General features: G+C 37.5%; 1 protein-coding gene across 3 annotated transcripts in view; it reads left to right on the top strand.

Moving 5' to 3' along the window:
• Ptger3 (prostaglandin E receptor 3) overlaps nt 1-23,680 on the top strand; it is a 169,923-nt gene that overhangs the window by 103,855 nt on the left and 42,388 nt on the right. The window contains exon 3 of one of the 3 annotated variants that reach the window (XM_021255542.2): nt 6,197-6,462. The exons of the other annotated variants lie outside the window; for them this stretch is intronic. Coding sequence (XP_021111201.1) covers nt 6,197-6,229 — 33 coding nt within the window. The 3' untranslated portion in view covers nt 6,230-6,462. Of the gene's footprint in view, nt 1-6,196; nt 6,463-23,680 lie in introns of those variants that run through there. 3 annotated transcript variants of the gene reach the window in all.

The raw sequence follows: 23,680 nt of genomic DNA, 5'->3' as shown, positions 1-23,680 counted from the left end.
CTATGAAGTCTTCTTTGAATCTGTTGGAAGTTCCTACCACCAAGCTCATCTCATTGCAACCACCAGTCACTGCACATATCAACACCACTGAAAACCTCTGTGTGTATGTATTCTGCATGTCTGAAAGACAGGAAGCACGGTATATTTATATTTATATCTCTAGGGCCAACACAATTCCTCAATAAAAATATTTTTACACCTCCCAGTGATTTTTGAAATATCATGTTAAGTAAAAACAAGACAAAAGATAAAACCAAAACAATAATGATAAAAAGGAATGAATGTGCTAAAGATAGAATACACATAATAAAGTGTCATGCACAATGTTAAAAATCAATTAGATTAACCTACATTGACCTCCCATGAAAGCACAACTGCAGGTTCTATTTATAATTTAGGCTAAAATACACCACATAGTGGAACGATATATTTGTTACTGTTTCTGTGCATAAGAACTGAGCAGAAAGAATGGGCAAAAAGAAAGGACAAATGTCTCTGCTTGGTCTAAATAAGAATGACTAAATGAAAAGTAGAGAAAGAGGTCAAGGAATATTTATGTTTGCTTGTAAATTACAAATGTGTGTGAAAAAAGAGCATCTCTGATGTCACATGAAGTGAGAAAGTCCTGAAAAGAGCTCCCCGACCTCTTACGAACCACTTCTGCCTTTTCATGTGCTTTTGTCCCAGTCACATATTTGATTCTTTTTCTCAAGTCCACTTGACTCTAAGATCAAGGGATCTCAGTGGGTTCAGGGGAGCTTCGTTCTCTCCTTTCATCTCTCAAATGCAAACCGTTATGTAACCTCAATGGTCCTTTGAAAAAGACAGTTCTGTTTAGCCTGTTGACCAAAATGCATCTCGGGGAGCCAAGGAGAGCAAGCTTAGAGTTGTCAGGGCAGAGGAGGTCAGTTGGAGGAAGTAATCATCTTGACAGCTGACATTATGGCATGTAATAAACTTGACCAACTGTTTCTTGTGCAAATTTTATTGTTTCTGTTGTTATGGCTGCTTCTGTCAGAAAAGATCTGGAGAGTGTTTCAGAAAGCATGCTTTTCATAATTCAAAACAGTAAATCATTTTATGCAACTATCACATTTATTTTTATCTTCACACTGATGTGGGCAATTTTTCTGGAAGTAACGTTGCATATGGCCTCTCTTCATCTATCTATAGGTCTAGATCTAGATCTAATCTGCCTCACAGTCATCCATGGATGTTTTTGTATTTCAACAGTTTTATAGCTAAGCTGAAGAAGAAGAGGCCACTCTTGCTAATATGGAAGTGAACCAGGGAGAAACTGTCTTTTCCAGAAAGGGTAGATGCAAAACTATGAAGGGAGAGGATGGGGAAGATTAAAGGAAGCTCAGCTTTGCCAAACTACATTTCCTCAGCAAAAGTAGCTGAATTCCTGAAGTGGAGCCAGTCACTTTGAGATTTGTGTTTTATTTTTGCTGCAACATCTTGATGATAATATATATTACTCATGGGTGTAATCAGAGACACAAGACTGTAAAAGAAAAGAAAAAGAATAGAATTCAATTGGCTAATTTTGCTGGTTACCATTCATCAAAGTCTTGGCTGGAGCTGTTGGTTGAGATCATTGGCCTGTAGATAGTGTAGTTAGTCATTGAAGGTAACTCTTCCCCCTTTCCAAACAAAGGTTTGGCTTTGAATTTTTATCTGTCATTCTGATGAAATAGGGCTAGTAAAATTATGTTAAATCACAGTGACATGTGTAGGTCACTCATGAGCCACATTAAGTCCCTGAGGAGTTAACGAAGATTTTTCCACCCTAATCTTCAACCAGAATTGACTTCCACCTACAATACAGTAGGGCAGCTTAAGAATGCTGTGTAAATTGTTGGACATTCCTGAGCCTCAATGGTCTCATCCATAGAAAGCAGCTAATGACATTCGGTTTACAATGTTTTATAGAGAAATAAATAAGAATACGTGTGAGAGGTGGGTGCAAGTCTGGAAATGTGGTTTTCAAGAGATGGAGATTTCTATTATTATTATTACTATTATTATTATTATTATTATTATTATTGTGAGGAAGATGAGATTTTCGAAAAGATCATTCTCAGTAACTGGAGCCACCCTTCTTGTGCGTACCTACTGACTTTGGCACTAAAAACATACTTCAACTTTTCAAGCAACTATTGTAAGTGAGGTTGGCTCATTTATTCCCAGTGGTTGCAAGTATTGTCACATTTGGGGGGATTTGGGGGTAACTCCAAAAATGAATGCTCCCCTAACTTCCACATTAAAAACTGCCACCCTCCGCAAGCTCAAGGTCCTGAGTTCGATCCCCAGTACCAAAAAACAAGCAAGCAAAAACTGCCACCCTCTCTGACATCAGTATTTCCAAGAATATGTTAGCATTGGTAGAAAAAGTAGAGTGAACCTAGCTATTGAAATTAGATGATTATTCATTACTTTCACTCCCAGGATATGTTAAGGACCAGATTATTACCAATTAATGAATGTGATAAAAGATCCTCAGCTTTTCAAATAATTATACTCTCGTTTTATGCTTCCAGCACTTTATTTGACACCTGCTATATGCTTGGCCTATGCAAATGAAAATGAATCTGAAACCACCTCTTCCCTGCAGAAAATATTTCATTAATGTTGGCTCTTTGGTAAAAACACTGTAACGAACATCAGAGATTACTTACTTCCTATAAAACTCAGTGCCACATGGGGAAAAGGAGAGTAGAGAAAGGCATGCTCTTTTTTCAGATAGTGTAGATGCAATTAAACAAAATCCAGGAAAGCCAGCTATAGCCACCATAGGAAAGAAGTAAATACAGTAATATGAGAACTCAGAGAAGACAAGAATTTAATCCTATCTTGAATGAATCTGCAATGCTTCACAGAGGCAAGGGAAACTGATTCGGGTCTTGAAGGATGATAACAAATTCATCCATCCTTTCATAAGCATTTATTAAATCATTACCTAAAGCAAGCACCAGGGTAAGTATAAGAGATGCAGGGAAGATACAGTTCTACCTATCAGAAGCTCATAGTCTATCCATAGGAGACAGACATTTAAGCAAATAATTGCAATATATTAGATTTATAATACTAAACATAATGTAATGTAATATAATCTAATATAGTTACTGAGGGTATTCCTGACTCTGCCTATGTCCACAGTTGCTGTCTACGTGAGTGTGTGAGTGTGTGAGTGTGTGTATGTGTGTGTGTGTTTAGAGGGGAGGTGGAGTCCATCTTTCCAGGGGAAACATCTGAGCTAACTCTTGGACAGAGTAAGATTTCAGCAAGCTGCTTTGGAGATTGTGACATAGGAGCATTTAGGTACAGGGGGAAGAAAAGCCTTAGGAGACTTCAGAATGTCTGAGTGTGGTATAGCTTAAGGAGATGTGAAGTGAGACCCAGTGGTGAGAACTAGAGCATCACTTATGTTCAGACACAAGCAGAATAAGCTAAGGCTTGGTAAAGGCCCATCAAAGCTTTTGACCATGCAACAAGGAAGTCTGGAAACAGCTCCGGTTCGCTCAGGGGCTGAGCCCCACTACAAGTGAGTGGTATGGTTTAGATCTAAAATGTCCCTCCAAAGTGCCATGTGTTCTGAGTTGGGGCTTTCAGAAGATGATTGGATCATGAGAGAGCTGACAGGGCCAGGGTGGAGGAAGTGGGTGACTAGAGGTGTGACCTGGAAGGGCATATTCTTGTCTTGGCCCCTTGCTGTCCTTCTCTAGCTCTCTTCCAGCTCTCGGCTTCCTGGCTGCCATTAAGTTAGCATCTTTTCTCCACCGTGATGTTTGTGCTTGAGAGCCAACTGACCATGGACTGAAACCTCCAAAACCATGAGCCAAAATAAACCTTTTCTCCTTTAAGTTGTGATGACAGGTATTTTGTCCCAGTCCCTATCACAGTGACTCTGCATCGACATACTCTAGACACGCTAGGCTGCTTTATCCACACCTCAGCTTCAGACCCCTCCTCCCAGCTGCAGCACACCCCACTGCGAGGAGCTGTTGGCTTCATCTTCAGATCTTAATGTTGTAATGTGGACCTGAAAATCAAAACACATGAAACAGGTCAATATATGTGGCAACATTTTTTAACTGGTAAATGATATATTTTTTTATGATAGTTTAAGAATGATTTTCTGAACCCTGAGTTAAAATATTTAACTTCCTTAGTTCTTGGAACATTAGCACATTTGCTCAAATTTTATGATCCATTTAATTCATTTATCTGCCCCACACATAGAGGTGTCAAGCAAATGCCTTTCCTCTTTCCCTTTCTACTGGAGATTAAAGAGCAAATAAAATATTGGTGATAAAATTGCAAGCTGAAAGTATTATTTATTTCTCCTTCTATTACCAGTAACTTAAAAACCAGCAGAGATAAGAGCTCTTCCTCTGTACTTTTGGGAATTGGTGGGGGATTATCTTTCCACTTATTTCTCAGTTCACCACTCTTACATAAACACTGCTTGGAGACCTGACTGAGGGAGTCATGTCATTTCCTACAGAGAGCTGGGTGTTACAAAGTATTTGATTAACCAAGGTGACCAAAGACTAAGTTAATTATTTGGTCAATATTTTACTAGGCTTTTCAGTTATTGCCCATTTTAATTTTAATTAGTTTATTCTTCTACTCCTGTGTACACATCTGATGTTTACATATATGTACTTAAATCATAAGATCAACTGCAAAAGCCAGAATAGGGATAAAATCATATTTTATCAGAAACCTACATCTAGCCTCATTCTTCTTATGCTGAGGGTTAGAAGTAAAGAAAAAGTACTACTAATTAGACTTCACCATGTTTCTTCCAAATTACACAGGTTTTGTAGCTTGGAGGCCAAAGAGGAAAATTCCTTTAGAATGGATGTCATATTAAAAATGAAGAATCCAAACATAGCTGTGTCTATTAATCTTTATTGCTACTTTAATAACCTTGGATTAGTCATTAAAATGCCATGCAATGTTTTCTACAACAGAACAGAGTTTTGTTTTGTTGTTGTTTTTAATATATTAGGCCAATTTACAAAGCTCTAGTTTACAGATGCCTTGAGAAATAAAGTTCTGCAAAATTCTGGGGTCTGTGGGGTTTTCTCAGTTCAAAGCAACTAGTACAAATTGTACTTCAATCAAATGTTAGAATTAGGTTTCTTAGTGTCTAGGTTGTGAATGTTTGTTTAAAATGAAATATTTGTAAATTCCTGGAATGATATAATAGGCTAATAAAGCAATGTGAATTTCTAGAATTTTCTACTAAATAACTTTTTAGAGCCATAATTATTCATAGTACATGTTAATTGTATCAATTCAAACAATGCAGAAACATAGTAAGAAAATATTATAGTTCTTCTTGCTTTTAAGATTTTCTTGGTTAAGAATAGTAAATCTCTTATTTGTATTACACTTCATCTTTCAAACACATTCTGATATATTAGCAAAGTTTGATATATTTAACTTGGCCAACATGATTTATCATTTCAATATAAAGCAGTGATTTTTAATTTTTTATAGCAGAACACTTTTTTTTACCAAATTTAATCTCTCATGAAAATTACATTTCCATAATTAGAGGTTGGTCTTGGCTTAAATGTCTTTCGTAAAGTCATTTTTATTTTATAAACAGACTTATAATTAATTCCTGAGTGAATCTTTTGGTTTAACATTAAAGTTCCTTGGGGCAAAGAGAGATACTATCACTTCATAATTAACAGTTTCTAGCCCAGTGCCTGGGACATAATAGTAATATGATGAAGGGGGTTTTTTTCATTAGTAACAAAGTGTTTCATTATCAATTTTTGGAAGAATAGTCTTTAAATACTAGAAGAGGAGAACCATACATATCTTGGGAGAGATAAAAATTGCTTAGTATGTGCAGAGTGAAGGATAACATCCCTTTAACCATTCCAAGCAGCTCTGGAGGCTCCTGAGCATAGCTTGAAAATTACTGGATCAAGGGCAGGGCAACTGCAAAGGACCTCAGCCACCGAGTGTATAGATTTGTGCTTTGCATAGCCTTTCTGTGTCCCAGTTGCGATTTCTGTTTCACTCAACTCACGTGGGGACACTGATGGCGTCGCACCCTTGGCTTTCCCCTGCTTTCCTGTTCTCATTCACACCCTTGAGCACTTCTGCTCAGTGTCCTTCAAGGTGGATGCCCTACAGGAATCCAGCACAGCTCTCTTCTCCTTTGCAGTTGGCCTGCTGTTATTCGAATGATCTCATCTAATTGGTGTCACCTGGATCTTCACTTCCTGAGCCCACCATTCTTCTGACCTACAGAAAGGATTTCCAAGTGCTTGGAATAACCTCATGTTTATGTCATCTAGATGCTTCAAACTCTCAGATATATAATACTGTCTTCTCATTGAACTCCGTAATTATGCTCCTTTTAGTGTATTCTCTGTTTTGGTTAATGACATACATTGTTTAATGTAGGAAATAAAAAATTATTTAAAATGACTCCTGTCTTTCACCTCTCACCAACTCTTAATAGTTCTATCTTTTATAAAATAGTCTGGCTTATATGATTTGTTTCTGCAGCCATGGTGTTAGGACAGAGACTTAAGATCTCAAGATCTCACATGAATTGTCTTTCCTCTACGATGTTGATGAAAGCATTTTCCTTTTAAATCAGAAATCTGAGCATTTCATTTCCATTTCCCTATTAGAAAAATATCAGTGACTCATTGTCTAATTGAGTAGTCTCGGGATAGCCCCAGAGGGTATATGGAGGTTAAGGAAGAAAATAGTGAAACTTCTATCGATTTATATTTACTCTTTCTACTGCAGTGTTTGATTTTTACTAAAGATATATATAACTTCCATGCACATATGTTATAAAACATAATACAAAAACGAGTGCCGGTGAACCCACTACGACCTACTCCTTAGGACATCGCCAGGACTTTCTCAGCTACCTCTCCTCTCCTGCTTTCGCCTCTCCAATGCCACTCAATGTGAATTGTATCTCTGAAAATGACTTTTCTTTTATATAGTTTGACTTGGATATTTATTTATAAATAATATATTACTCAGTTTATTCTTGCACTTAAAAATGGCACACTTTATTTGGTTTTTGTAGCTTGCATTTTAACTCAGTATTGTTTTTAAGATTCATTCTTATTGCTGCATGAAGCAACAACAAGATTTCATTAGCTTTTATTGCAAAATAATACTCTGTTTTGAGAACACAGCAGAGGTTTTTAATCACTGTTTTGTTCACGGACATTTGGATCCTGTCCAAGTTTTGCTATTAAGGAAAGTGCTAATAGGGAAAATACTGTTTTCTTAGTGCATGTATACAACTTTCAAAAATACCTCTGCAGTGGAACTGATGTATCGTGGAACAGGCAAAAGTTCAGGGCATAATATATTATCAGTTATACATATATAGATATACTTTATTTTTAAATATATTAAAAATGCGTTGTGTGAGGGCTCAGAACTTTCTTTCCTGAATAAAAGTGTGTGATCAAAAATATTTGGAAACCACTGGTTTATAGAATAAAACATAATCTGTCTCCAAATGCCCTCTTTTATCGCCATTATTCCTAAGCAAGCCTCTTAGACTCCTGTGTCTGTGAGCTGCCCTTGTAGATATTACTATGATAATGATTCTCATGCTAAGTGGCTGCTTTTTTGACATCTGTGTCCTCACACGGACTTAAGAGTCTGAAGAACAGTAGCGGTCTCACTCATCGTTGTATCCCTAGTACCCAGCCCCATGGTACCATGTAGCAAGCAAAAATTAAATACTTATTGAGTGACCAAATGAATGTAAGTAAAATATTTTACATAGCTGAAAACACAAATGAGAAAGTCTTGTATTCTCCTGAAGAAAGGCATTATATAAACTCAAAATATCAATGTTTTATGATTCTGTTTAATGAGTGGTATTCTAGAACCTGGTTATCAAAATACCTCTGTTAGCTTACAATTACTCAAGGAAGCCAAAACTATATTGTTATCTTTACCTTTGACACACTAGGGCCACAAGCAGAGCAACAGAAAATTATTTTCAGTTTTCAATTTGCCTTCTCCTCATTAATAAACACAGATTATTGGAGCGGAAAAGTGACCAGACTCGGAAGCAGACAGACCAAGATTTGTCTCTGTCTGTCTTTGGAATGCTATGTGATTTTGCTTAAATCATTCAATGTCTTTTATAAGCTGGGTAATAATTAAAGAGTGATTGCTCTGTAATATTTTTAGCTATTGCTGTTTATTGTTATTTAGATACTGCTCTTCTTGCACAATGATAAGTCTCTTATGTGGATTCCTTTGTATAATAATTACCATAAATATCATCTCCATTTTACAGCAGTAGCGAATGAAGATCAAAGGAATTCTTCTCTTTGCGCAAGACCCTGCAGATACAAGTCACTTTCCCTTCTCTAGAGCCTGACTTTTAATCACCAGTATTCTATATTGGTTTGGCTTCTGCCCAGCAGTTATGAAAGGGTCAACTGAGTTAACTTCCGTGACAACATCCTATAATTTTTAACACTGTACTCATTCAACAAATATTTATTTCACCCTTGGCACATGCCCCACTGTGCAGTAGAAATGAAGATGAATTATGCAGTCGCATCTGGAGGTTCTTGAAGTCTAATAGCGGGTACACAAACATCTGAAAACGGCAGTAACAATGGAGGTTTTTTTTTTTTTTCCTTAGGGCAGGAGTCAGAGAAAATTTGAAGATGTTCCTTGCTTGAATACACTAAAATACGAGTAGGGGTTTTGTCGGTGGAGACCGTGTTACAGGACGTGGAAAGAAGTAGGAGCAACAAGGGAAAAGTGGGGGGCTGGTAAACACGGGACACCTCAGATCTGAGCAATCAGCTCCTGTGGCAAAAGCATAGGGAGTGGGACATCAACTTGCAAAACAAAACTCAGAAAGAAGTGTGGGTCGGGGCCAGATTATAAAGGATTTTGGAATTCTGAATTTTCTTTCTAATGGAGTGGAAGGGTGAAACCTAGGCAAATAGTATGCTACTGACAATAGAGTCACAATAATGATCTCTGCAACAGTAGTAATGAAGGGTAATTATTGAAACCTTAATCAGTGGATTTACCTAATCTTCACAGTTACCTGAGTGGGTAGGGACTGTGTCTACTCCATGCACAGTGCTGTTAGCCTCACTCCTGTACTGCCGTGATAGTAATGACTCCAGAGTATCCACCCAGTGGGACCCTGGCCCAGGAAATCCTGCTGGAAGAGAGGTGAGGGGTTACAACAACTCTGTGGGGTTTTGTTTTGTTCTCTGAATTTGAGTCTACACAGCAAGCAGTTTTTCTTCTTGGCTCATCCGCACTGGCTTGCAAGGACACTGGTAAAAATAGAGATGTTAAAGGTTTCCATTACAAAGCCTTCTCAGGACATCAACACTGTGGAGCAAAATAGAAGACAGGGTAGATTTACAAGGCATTGTGACCAAGGGTTAATACGTATGGTACCTCAGCAAAGCTATTGGAGGATGCCAATTCAAACACAGTGAGCTCAAACACACAGCAGGTACCCAAGCACAGATATTCTTACTTATATATGTTCTCTCATGTTCTGAGATCACTGACGACCACAGACTTGTGTAACAGCAGGCACAAGATGTAATTAATTGTGCATTTGTCCCATGCATAGAACGTCAGAAGAGAGTTTAACGCTAGACATTCAATCTGGACATTAACTGCTACCCTAAAGCAAACTAAACCTCAAGGGCAAAAGCAGCCCTTGTTCCAGAAAAACATTCTGCCAGTAAGAAACCTTGCATCACCATAAATAGGACAGTGAGGTCTGGGGATGGTGTCCTGTTGCCATTTCTGGCCTTGTGATTCCCTTCTTTCTCCACACTTGGAAAGAAGATGTACTAGGTCAAATATCCTCAATGACAGACATAGGGGTATTCCTCAGAGGTCCATGAATTTCCTTGGGAGGTTTCTTTCTGCAAATATTTATTTGGCAGAGGGGAAGAATCCAGAAATTAGGAAAAGAGCTTGGACGTACCAGGAAGATCCTGTTGCTTCAAGCTGCACAGATATTTGTTGTGAGAAAAAGAAATGAGACAAATCAAACAATTACCAAGATTTGGCAGCAAAAATATCTAAACAATTTTTTTAAAGTTGCCAGAACTAACCAATGAGTTTAGCAAGGCTGTAGGGTATAGAGTTAAAGTTGAAAAATAAATTACCTTTCTGTACACAGTAGTCCTTCTTATCTGCAGTTTGGCTTTCCATATGTCAATTATCCACAATCAACCATGGTCCAACATTAATAAGTGGAAATGTCCACAAAATAAACAACTTAAATTCTGAGTAGCATGAGGAAGTTTCACACCCATCCCACTCCATCTCACCCTAGAGGTGAATCCTCACTTGCTCGACCACACCCACACTGTGCATATTACTGTTACCAGATGCTGGGGGCCCAGTGGTCCTTTCCAAGCTCTTGCTGTCCCATTCAAAGAATTGGACAGGACAACTGAAGAATGTGAAAGTTTAACATTTATTAAGCTAAAATAAAAAGAAGAGACAGTTCTCTGAAGAAAAGGAAGGGAGAAGAGAAAACATTCCTTGCACATGGAGTGGGCCACTGCAAGCCTAAGAGCAAGAAGCTATGGACCATAAGATCAATGACTGCCATCTTTTTCAGCCTTCTTCTGACGTCAGGGCTGGGCTGTCTGACACAGGGTTCCAAAACTGTTCTACCTGCATCCCAGCTATGACAGGATTGACAGACCAAGCCCTATTTTCCAGCCAGCTTGCCATCCCCTAATCTCCTGCCTTATTACCATCCTAGGGTAAAAGATACTATAAGAGACAAAGACTGTATTCACATAACTTTGTTTTTTTCAAGTTTTATTAGTACAAATTTGCAGTGCATAATGATTACATTCCTTGTATTGTTATAATTTTTCTATTTTATTATTACACAATGTTAATCTTTTACTGTGCCTAATTTATAAATTAAATGGTATCATAGGTATGTGTAAGGAACAACATAGTATATATATATGGTTTAGGTATCAACTAGGGGGTCTTGGAATGTATCCTCTTCAGCTAAGGGGAGATTACTATATACATATGTCAAGAGCTATCAATTTTTATACTTAAATTTGTATAATTTATTTTATATTGACTACACCTCCATAAAATTATAAAAACAGAAAGTAGAAACACAATAATAGAGTTCTCTTAAATGTTTCAGATCAAATATAAGTATTAGAGGGCTTATCTATTAGTGTCAAGGACCCAACCTCTGGCTTGTCACCCTCCAATTCTCTACAGGCAGCTTTCATTTTCTGATTTCAAATAGCTGTTCTAGCTCATTCCATTATGTCCGCATAGCCAATGGAAAAGAAGTGGAAGACAGACCCTTGTTTTTAGCATAAACTGGATGCTAAACACATCACTTCTGCCAACATGTCATTGAACCAAGCTGCAACAAATACAAACATAGGAAATTTCAATTTAACCAATCCAGTAAATAAGCTATTGATTATGTTCTCATTCCTATAAAGGTCATAGATCAGAAATAGTCTCTATTTTGGTTTGCTTTTGTAAGATGAGAGGAGCTAGGTGTTAAATTGAAGCAGAAAGAAATGTTCACCTAGATGATGCAATCAGAGTTGAAAGCTGTGTGGATGGTAAGGAGATGTGGAAAGGCTCTGTGATTTTGTGGCATTTTAAATGATAGTGTCTATTAAAGAACACTCACAATCACTGTAACTGAGAGTTCTTTGATCAGTGGCCAGTCAGCTCCACCAGCATTTCTTTGAGTTTACACAATGTATACACATCTCAGTGAAACACAAATAGAGTGATTCTTGATGTCACCAAAAGTTACTTTCTGGGGAATAATTCTTTTCTCCGATCATAATTGTAAGTATTTAGGATCATAAAAAAAATAAGAAATTTTACTACTCTGCTACAAAAAGTGAATCATTTTCTTCCTGCAGATTCCTAAACAAAAGATGAAAGAGATGTGCTGAAAGTGAGAAATAACTATAAACATTTCTGTCTTGGTCCTTATTCATCGTGGCATCTAAAACAGATAAAAATTTCACTTTGATTTAAGTTGTATTTCCTCTCTGAGTTCTTCATAGTCTCATGAAAACCAAACTAATCCAAATTTCCATCTAAATTGTCTAAAAGCCATTGTATAGGACCCTATCTCCCTGCTTCCCCTCCTCTTTAGTAATCAGTTTCTGCCATCTTACATTTTTTTAATCTTTTCCTCTTAATTTTTTCCCTCCTTTTACAGAACTCACATTCCCCATGTACTTGAATTCAAAATTTAACATTTATTTTAGGGGGCAGAAGAACACGTGATCTAATTACGAGTTTAGCAAAAGAGAATTGTCAGTGTATCTATGGAGGGGGACGTTTCTTGAGTAAATGTGCCTGAGTATAAAAGCCAGAGAATAGGATTTGAGAAAGGGGCCTAGTGAATCACTAGAATATTAAATATAAGGGTGACCTCTCTGCAGTTCTACTAATGTGATATTTCATTCAGGCTAGGCACTTTTATGTCTCAATCTAGATAACAAATTTGATATCCATGACTCTGTGTGTGTGTGTGTGTGTGTGTGTGTGTGCGGTATTTGGTGATAGCTAATTCAGGTTCTACTGCCAGATTACTGTCCAGTGACACATTTTTGCCCCTAGTGCTTGACTTATTTCTTCTGCTTTGTAAATATTGCCTATGGTGAGCATCTTTGAACAGATACAATGGCTGAAATTTTTTTAAACATGAAATTAGGTCAAATAGATTTTTGATCATTGTATTTCTTTAGGCAAAATTTATGTCCTGAATTTTTAAAGTACTCATTTAAAGTTGCAGCAAACACCTCTCGCATTGTGCAGCATCCTGGGTGTAACTGGTTGGACCAGAGGACATGGCACATGAATTGAGGATGAGCTAACAGATCCCACCACTGTGACGCTGGACAGGGAGCCATGTGGATTCAAGAAGGGTGCAAATGACCTCTATGTTCCAAAGAAATGCTTTCCTTTCACAGTTTTCAGTTCCTTAAGATATCAGCAAATGTGATCGTATTGAAATCAGCAATTATTTTTTTAAAATTAGTAATTGAATTCTTTTTCTTCCTATATTGAGATGATCATATGGTTTTGTCCTTGGCTCTATTGATTATAGTGTATTACATTGATTGATTTCTGTATGTTGAACCACCCCTGCATCCCTGGGATGAATCCCACTTGGTCAGGGTGTATGATCTTCTTGATGATCTTCTGAATTCTATTTGCCAGTATCGTATTAAGGATTTTTGCATCTATGTTCATTAGTGAGATTGGCCTATAGTTCTCTTTTTCAATTGGGTCTTTCTCTGCTTTGGGGCTCAAGGTGATGCTTGCTTCCTGGAATGAATATGGGAGTATTTCTTCCCTTTCTATTTCATTGAAGAGTTTAAACAGAGTGGCAGTAGTTCCTCTCTAAATGTCTCATAGAATTCAGCAGTGAAGCCATCAGGACCCAGCCTTCTCTTAGTTGGTAAGTTTTTAATTACATTTTCAATTTCATTGGTTGATATTGGGTTGTTTAGAATTTTTAGGTCTTCTTCATTCATACGTATCTAGAATCTGTCCATTTCTTCTGTGTTTTCCATCTTATTGGCATATAGGTTCTCAAAGTAGGTATTGATGATCCTCTGGATTTCTGCTGGGTCTGTTGTAATTTCACCCTTTTCATTCCTAATTGCATGGATTTGGACCTTTTCTTTCTTTTTTCTGATAAGGTTGGCTAAGGGTTTGTCAATTTTGTTTATTCTTTCAAAGAACCAACTCTTGGCTTAATTGATTTTTTTGTATCATTCTCTCAGTCTCCATTGCATTGATTTCTCCTCTGATCTTTATAATTTCCTCCCTTGTATGAGCTCTGGGGTTGTCCTGCTCTTCTTTTTCTAGAAGCTTGAGGTTCAGCATCAGGTTGTTTAATTGGGCTCTCTCTGTTTTCCTTATATGAGTATTCACTGCTATGAATTTCCCTCGTAAGACTGCTTTCATTGTGTCCCATAGATTCTGATATGTTGTATTGTCATTGTCATTTAATTGAAGGAACTGTCTGATTTCTTAATTTCCTCTGTGACTCATTGGTTATTCAGAAGTGTTGTTCAGTTTCCATGTGTTTATGAAATTCTTGTGGTTTCTTTTGCTATTGATCTCCAATTTCATCACACTATGGTCTGATAATATACAGGGGACAGCTTCAGTTCCTTTGAACTTACTTAAACATGTTTTATGAGCTAGTATTTGGTCTATTTTGGAGAATGACCTGTGTGCAGCTGAAAAGAATGTGTATTCTGATTTTGTCGGGTGGAACACTCTGTAAACATCTGTTAAGTTCATTTGTTCAAGACTTTGATTGCGTTCTAGTATTTCATTACTTATTTTTTGTCTAGTTGATCTATCTATTTGTGACAGTGGGGTGTTGCGGTCCCCCACTACTATTGTATTAGTGCTTATTTGATTTTTCATGTCAGTTAGTATTTGTACACTAGTACATGCACACTAGTGTTTGGTGCCTATATATTTATGACAGTCATCTCTTCCTCTTGAATTGTTCCCTTTACAAGGATGTAGTGTCCTTCTTTGTCTCTCTTAATCAGTGTTGGTTTGAAATCCACTTGGCCTGAAAAGAGGATAGCTACTCCTGCTTTTTTTCTGGTTCCTGTCACATGGAGTATTGTTTTCCACCCTTTAACTTTCAGTCTATGAGTTTCTTTTTGAATTAAGTGTGTTTCTTATATGCAGCATATTGTTGGATCTTGCTTCTTGACCCATTCTGCCAGTCTGTTTCTTTTAATTGGTGAATTGAAACCATTAATATTGATGGTTATAACTGATACGTATTGACTTATCATTGTCATGACTTTTTCTTTTTATTAGATTCTCCCCCTTAGCATTTAATTTCTTATCATGCCCATTGGGTTCATTCTGCTGGGCTTCCTGGGGTTGTGATCCTCATTGTCTTTTCCTAGGATTTTGTCTAAAATTTTTTTGGAGTGCTGGTTTGGTATTCATGAAGTTCCTAAGGTGCTCTTTGTCATGAAATTATCTTATTTCTCTATCTATTTTGGAAGACAGTTTTGCAGGGTACAACAATCTAGGTTGGAGGCTGTTTTCCTTTAGGGCTTGAAGTATGTCACTCCAAGCTCTTCTTGCCTTGAAGCTTTGCATTGAGAAGTCTGCTGTGATTCTGATGGGCTTTCCTTCCTATGTGATTTGTATCTTTTCTCTAACTGCTTGTAGAATTTTGTTCTTCTGTTGGGTTTCTGGAATCTTAACTATTATATGTCTATGTGTAGATTTTTTTTGATCAAGCCTAGTTGGAGTCCTATATGCCTCACTTATCTGTATGTCAAGTTCTTTTCCCCTGCTTGGGAAGTTTTCTGCCATCATTTCTGTGAACAGGTTTTTTTTTATGTCATCTGCATTCTCTCCTGTTTCTTTGTTGACTCTGATCAGTCTTATGTTATTCTTTCTTGCATCATCTAGCAGCTGCTGGATTGATTTTTTGTGGTCCCTTACTGTTTTAAAGAAATTTTTCTTTTCCTGGTCACTAATTGTGATCTCATCTTCTATATCTGAAATTCTATCCTCACATTGGCTCATTCTGTGCATAAACTTTCAATGAAGTTTTTGATCTGCTGGAAATCTGTTTGCATCTGTTTTATGGATTCCATTTGTTTCCTGTGTTGGGATTCCATCATGTTCCTCAGCTCCTCTATTTTTTTATCTGGGTCCTCTCTAGATTTGCTAATCATGTCTTGCACTATGGGCACACTCTTTGCTGTTATCTGAGAAATTATTTCTTATTTCATTTTTCCCAGATCCTCTTTTGTTGCCAGTTCAGGAAGTCCAGGTGGTTGAGTATCAGATTGTTCCATCTCTTTGCCCTTTGGGGTTGCTTTAGGTGATCTGGGAGTCTTGTTTTGACACCTCTTTAAGTGTCTTCTCATTTCACCGGGGTGGGGAGGGAATGTGTGCTGCTGGCACCTGCTCGGCTCACCTTCTAGGTGCTGGAGGTAGTGCTACCACAGCCTGGAAAGTTTGCCTCCTCTGCACTTGGAGAAGCTCTGCTCCTTGGTGCTTGGGCAAAATCAGCAATTATTAAGGGAAATATTTGATACAATTACTGAGTGCCTACCAAATGCCAAACAATACAGTAATTGCTGCGCAAGAATTATCTCAACCGAGCTTCACTATACTTTATTAAGTTTGCACTCTTCTAGTCTGTGCTGCACAGATGTAGGCATGATTTTACAGTTGGTAAATGATAGCAGTTCAAATCAATTGTCTTTAATACTTAACTGGTGCACTTCATTTCCCAGCCATCTGCAATAAGTGAGAATGAAGAAAGCTGATATTCCTTAGGGAGCCTTCTTTAACCTGAGATATTTTTCTTTTCCTGTCCTTTGATCCTTTATATAGCACATGTGGCCTTCAAAGTTATTTTAAAGAGTCTGCCATGAAAATGACTTTTGTTAAGTAGATATTGATAGGCCTGAATATTTCACTTCTGTGGTGAATTACTGCATCTTCAGACTATCTGCTCTAATCTTGTCTCCTAGCCTTACTTTCTGCAAGCTATGCACATGAAATTGTTGAGTTTTGAGTTTTCACACTTCTGGACCTTCAAATGTGTGTTAGCCAGGAGTGACCTTCCTCCACACCTACCCACATTGTAATGTTTCATTTGAGACTTCCAGATACAATGAATTGCTTTTCCCATGTACATTCATATACACTTTGATTTCAAAATATTTTATTATACCTTTTTGGAGAGTAACATATACTTACATTGATTTAAAACAGCAAAAAATGGTTTATAGTACTATAAAATATGTCTGACGTTAAAGAGGTCATGATGAACAGCCTGGCCCCAGAAATCACTTGACGCCCCTTTCCACTAAATTCAGCAGCCCACTCAGCTGCTTTATCAATGGTAAACAATTCTTTGAAGACTTTTCATGTTCATACCACATCCTGATTGATAGGTGAACCTATCATCTTTTATTTTTGATATAATGATGACATAGATACCAGTCAATTTCAGTACCAGATTTCCCATTAACCCTTTAACTTGCAAGTTGAAAATATTATGTAACGGCTCTATACCTTTCTACATCCCAACTCATTTCAGTAGATGATGATATTTGGAAATCAGCCCAGCATGCACTGAAATGTAAAGGGCTAAAGGATGTAGGCAGGATACCAACAACTTTGCTACAATGTCACTAAATTATCCTCCAAGAGAGCATTTTATTTTACATTTCCACTAAACCAACACAATCTAAGATGTCTTCTTTGATGCATTCTTGCCATTTCAATATATTATAAAATATTAGGTTTTTGCTAATCTGATAAGCTTTAAAAATAGTACTACATTTTACTTTTACTTTTACTTGCATTTCCTAAATGTGTGTGTGTGTGTGTGTATTCATTCATAAGCATGTCTTTCACTATAAAAACCATTGGCAATAACTCTTTACCTATTTGCTCTTTTTTTTTCCTGCCTGGTTTTTGATAATTTTTTTCTATTGACTTGTTAAAATTCTCTCTCTTTCAAGGAAATTTTTCTTTTTTCAGTGATATATAAATTCTTTCCCATTTCCATATTTGTCTTTTGTGTTGTTTATAGTGTTTTGTTTTGGGGGGGGGGAAGCTTCTATCTAGCATAAGTTTGAATCTTTTCTTTAATGCTTCTCTGTTTGATGACATAAATATTTGCCCATGATCACAATCATGAAAATAATTATTTTCCCTATGCATGAGGAAGCTTCCTTGCTGTGACAAAATACCTGAGAAAATCAACTTACAAAGAGGAAAGGTTTATGTAGGCTGTCTGTTTCAGAGGTGTCAGTCCATGGTTTCTTGGCTGTGTTGCCTTTGGGCTGTGTCATGAGGCAGCATTTCACAGTGGGGCACACATGGCAGAAAAAAGTTGTTTACTTCATGGCAGCCAGTAAAAATGAGAGGAGCGGGGAGCAATATCCCTCTCAAGGCATCCCCCCAATGACCTAACTACTTTCCATTAGGCCTCACCTCCTAAAGTTTCACCACTTCCCAGTAAGGCCAAAAATGGTGGCCAAAGCTTCAACATATGAACTTTTGAGAACAATTAAGATCCAAATTATAACACCTTACTTACTTTAATTATTATTTTTATTATTCATTTATATTCTACCTCCATTGCTTTATTTTAACATCCTGGAAAGCAAATTTCTAGGAAAAAATTTCAATTAATTATGTTTTTCTCCCTTCCTCCCTCTACCTCTGTCTTCCTATTTTATCGGTCTTTCCACCCTCATTTTTTTTTCATTTTTTTATTTTAAAAAAATTTTGTTAGTCCATATTTGCAGTACATAATAATTACATTCATCATGGGGAATTGGTAAAGGTATATAGAACATCTTAATTCTTTTACAGCCTCTTCCTTTCCTCTCTCCCCTTTCCTCTACTTACTCTTCTGCTTAATCAATTCTTGCTTACTCTAAAAATGAACAAATGACATGGCTTTCACTTTATTTTTTTCAGTAAAATTTATGTTGAGAAAGAGTTTTGATTTACAGAAAAACTACAAAGATAGTGCAGAGTTCTCATATATCGCATAATAGTTTCCTGTATTATGATTGTGTTTATACAACATCCCTCTTGGTGGTATTATCTTATTTTTATTTCATAATTAGACTGGGGTTATGGGGCTCTGGGAGGAAGACTACAGAGGTAAAGTGCTTTTTTATTACATATTATCTCCATGACTTATGACCAATGATGTTGACCTTGAGGTACTGTTGACCTCGTTGACTGAGGTAATGTTTACCAGGTTTCTCCACTAATTTCTCTTTCTTTTCCATCTCCATACTGCACTCTTTGAGAGGAAGTCGCTATGTACAATCCAAATTTGGGGGATAGGAAATTGTGCTCTATTCCCTTAAGGGTGGGACAACTATGTAAATCTTCTGAAACCCTGCTAAAGAGATTTGTTTATTTTCCTCATTTAATACCTTTTTATTAAGTCTTTATGTAGGTACGGACTCATGGTATTTTATGCTTTGTGTTACAGTCCAATATTTATTTATTGTGTTGCCCCAAAATTATGTTCCTGTTTTGCACCTTCACTGGAAGAAAGACAACCTCTTTAATAAGTGGTGCTGGGAAAACTGGCTTTCCACATGCTGAAGACTCACGTCTCTGACCATGCACCAAACTAAAAATGGATCAAAGATCTAAATAAATCTACTGGAAGAAAGAACAGGTAGAACTCATAAAGACAGAGATGTAGGCAAAGGCTTTATAAACAAAACCCCAATCTCATGAGAAATATTACAAAGAATTAACAATTGGGATCTTATCTTATTAAAAAGCTTTTGCACAGCAAAAGAAATCACCACCAACAGAGTGAAGAAACAACTGAGTGGCGAAAAAATGTTTGCCAGCCGTTCTTCAGACAAGACTAATATCTAGAATATATAAAGAACTCAAAAAAATCAGACCTCTCAAATTTAAATACCCAATCCAAAAATGGGGATCTGAGATGAATATGCACTTTTCAGATGAAGAAGTTGAAACAGTAAACAAATATATGAAAAAATGTTCAACTTCACTGGTCATTTGAGAGATGCAAATTAAAACAACACTGAGATTCCACCTCACCCCAGAAAGAATGGCTATTATAAAAAAAAAGTCAACAAATAACAAATGCTGGCGGGCCTGTGGGGTAAAAGGAACCCTTCTCCACTGTTGGTGGGAGTGTAGACTGCCGCAAACACTATGGAAATCAGTGCAGAGATTCCTCAAAAATATAGGACTAGAGGTTCCATTTGATCCAGCTATTCCCCTTTTTGATATCTTCCAAAAGAATTAAAAGCATCACATCACACCAATATATGCACACCCATGTTTATAGCAGCACAGTTTGTAATAGCTAAATATTAGAAACAGCCCAAAGGCCCATCCACTGATGAATGGATAAAGAAATGGGGGTTTTTTTACACAATGGAATACTACTCAGCCATAAAGAAGGATAAACGAAACATTTGTAGGTAAATGGATACACATAGAATCCATACTCCTGAGTGAGATAAACTGGACACATCTGTGTAACTATCACATTGTTTCTCTGGTGTAAGAAACTCGAAGTCTAAATAAGGGCCAAAATGTATAATAGATATTGTGAAGTAAGAAGAAAATGTTCAAAGAGGAAAGGGCACAGGGAAGGGGGGAGGGGAGGAAAAGGGGAAGGGAAAAGAAAAAAGAGAGAAGAAAGACAAAATGGAAACAAAACTTTTGGAAATAAGAAAGGAGGAGGGGTGGGAAGGAAAGGAGGGGAATGGGAGAAAAAAATAGGAAAAAATACTATGTTCCTGTTTTGAAGATTGGAAGCTAATTTGATTGGTTGCTTTGTCACTTGACACATCCTCAGATTGTGTGTGCATGTGTGTGTGTGTGTGTCTGTGTGTGTGCCTATCAGTTGGTTATTCTGTTGTGTTTTGTTTTCTAACTTCCTTAATTTCCGGCACCATAAGATGTTTTAGCTTCTTCTTGTGTATCTCCTGCTCCAGTCCTAGAATTGGTGATTTCTCTGAAAAGCTCTGGTTCTTTTTATCAAAGAATAGTATTAGGAGCCAAAGTCAGGTTTCTGTGTGTGCTTGTTATTGCTTGGGTTGGAATTAATTTTTAAGCTGATAGCCAAGAACAATGCAATATGGTTTCTTTAATAAATTAGTTTGCAATGTAAATCAGAATATGCTGGCTTGTGTTATTTTATGAGTTTCGTCTGACAGGTATAATCCCTGGCAGTCAGTATTCCTTGAAATCTGCATAAACTCATGTATTGTCACTTTAGTTATAGTCACTAATTAGGTTGTTGCAATATGTCTACCTATGTACATAGCAGAAAGTTGCTTAGAATTTTATAAGTAATGACAGAAAGTGGTCGGATGTTTCTTAAAGAAGAGTTCCTTTCTGAGATTTAGCTGTTTTAATTCTTTCCAAACTCAAGAATGGAGATAAAAATGCCAATTTGCACCCTGAGATACCTTGCAGGGTGAAGATTATTCTTCACAACTGAAATGAAAATGAGAGAAAGAACTATTACCATCTTGTCAATATTTGAATTTCTCTACTATTGTGAGCAGAGTGACATTCGGTCATTACGGGAATCTTACACTCAATGCCCACAAATGTCCTTGACAATAAAAACAATGTCTTGTGACTCTAATCTCATCTGACTTGCTAAGCACAGGAAACACTTGGAATTTTTCGAGGGCATTTGTTAATGCACAAACACTGAGCTTGTGTTAATGAGAATGATTATAACTCCTGAGAATCTATTGATTTTATTAGAAACCAGTATTTGCAATGACTGCCTCTACTGGTATCTGGATTCCTAACACAAGAGCCACATCTCTATTGACTTCAACTCAAATTGAGAAAATGCAATTTGTGGCTGATTTGTAGATCTGCATGTAATATGCTGAGTACCCCTCTCTAGTTCCCTTTTTTGCTTTTGGCTTTCCACTGACTTTATAGATGGAAAAGGAGTGGTGGCAATCAAACTAGCAGGAACTTGTTCTCCTACTTTTCATATGCTTAATTCAATCCTTGATGGATTATGAGTCGAGTATTATGATTCTGATTTCAAAGTTGAGAAAACAGAGATTTAGAGAAGTTAAATTATTTGCCCAAGATCACGTTTTGCAATGCACAATTTGTAAAGCTAATTTATGCCTAATTAATTTGAAGAGCTCACCTTTTCCTACTCCTATAGGGGTTCTCAAAACTGTCTGCAGATATAAGAAAAATTTGAGGTGGTTTCAAAACATAATGTTTGAGGCCTGCTAGAGATTCTGAATTAATAATTCGGAGGTGGACTGTAATCCTCAGCAGTGTTCACCAGTTCCCCGATAATGCTAATCTGCCACCAAGTCCAAACTGCACTACTACGCCTTTCTCCTCTCACTGCATAGGTACAACTAACATTTTGCGGTGTCTTTACAGTTTTCAAAGTTTAAATATGGCCCACTTAATTCTTAAACCAGCCCAGAGAGCAATGATTATGCTTATTTTGTAGAAGAGAAAATTGAGACTCAAGGACTCTGAAAATTTTACCCAGTATTACAGAATCAGTAGCTGAAACCCAAGGTGATTTGAAAAGGGCCCTGGACTATTATTACCCTAATTTAGAATCTCCTAATTGTGTCCCCTCTTGGATTCTTTCCTGTCTTTCTCCTCCCCTTGCTCTGCTCTATACCAGGCTTGCAAGAACCGCTTGGATGTCGTTTACAGCTATTAAGTCTTAACAGCTCGGAAGGCATGGTGGCTGTGGGAACTGGTTCACTACTAAGGAAACATAGGTTAGTAGTACAAGGAGAGAGTTGGAGATTGCTTTTTAAAAAAGTGATTATGTCCTTCTGAAGCACTGTAGCTACCTCAACTGTTTTGCTGTAAGGATAAAGTAAGATTGTATGGGCAGAGATGATTTGTAAACTGACTCCCACAATGCGTGGGTGAGTCATCATTATTTCACTGGTGATGATTAGTTCTGAAGGTTTGTATTAGTTTTCCGGGGCTGTTGCAACAAATTTCCAAAGCTTTGGTGATTTCAAACTACGCAAAATTCTTCTCTCTTAGTTCTGAAGAGCAGAAACACAAAATCAAGGTATCGACAGGATCAGCTTTTGAAAGCTGCAGAAGAGAATCCATTCTTCACCTCTTCCAGCTTCTGCCAGCCGTTGGGGCCCTTGGCATCCCTCGGTTTCTGGCAGCCACACTTCAGTCTCTGTCCACGTCTTCTCATCCCCATGCGACTGTCTCAAATCCTCATCCACCATTTTCATTTTCTTATAAGGACATCTGTCATTGGGTTAGGACCCATCCAAATAATCCATTCTAGAAGATTTTTGTTTTTATCTCAAGATCTTAATACATCTGCAATGACTCTTTTACTCAGTAAGATAACACTAATGCCTTTCAAGAATCAGGACACGGACAGATCTTAGGGCCAGCATTCAACTCCCTACAAGTATCATGAGTATTTCTCCCTTCTTAAGTTCAATACATCACCTCTGATTCACAAACACCTCTTGCCAGTAGATGTAAATTCAAAGTCCTCGATGTGGTAAATAAGATCTCTAGTCCACAACCCAGCTCGGCCTCAGAACTTTCCAGCGCAGAGGTTTCTGCTGTTTCCCAGCTGTCCCCCACACTTCCCCAACCCTGCGCTATGACTTGCTCCATCTCTTTGGCTTGCTATTCCTCTTCTTGGACCTCATCACTGCTTTTCTTTATTTACAGATTATTAAGAAAGACCACTCCTTTTTCCAAGTCTAAAAGACTCTAGGCTTCCGACCTCTGCGCTACCACTCACATAGGCTGACTTTCCCATCAGCTTTGTTACGTCCTCAGGACCCGGAGTGACTCCAGCTCATTTACCCTGGCGTTGGTCTCTGCATGTGGCCAAGCCCAGTGTTTGCAACAAGCCTGGGAGCCCCCTGGAGAGGCTGACAGCCCCTGCTTCAGCCTTCTCTAGGCCACCACCTTCTGCAGGCAGCTGAAATAAGGCGCCTACCTGGAAGCTTATTCTTTTTTCAGTGCTGTAAGTTCTATCAATTCATTTGTCATATTGTCTTGAATAGGGCATTTCTTTATCATTATTATTTTC

Source organism: Heterocephalus glaber, unplaced genomic scaffold (genome assembly GCF_053883595.1).
Source record: "Heterocephalus glaber isolate CG9 unplaced genomic scaffold, H.glaber_assembly_v1.0 deba00001442, whole genome shotgun sequence".
Classification (NCBI taxonomy): domain Eukaryota; kingdom Metazoa; phylum Chordata; class Mammalia; order Rodentia; family Bathyergidae; genus Heterocephalus; species Heterocephalus glaber.
This window is presented reverse-complemented; position numbering and strand designations above follow the sequence as displayed.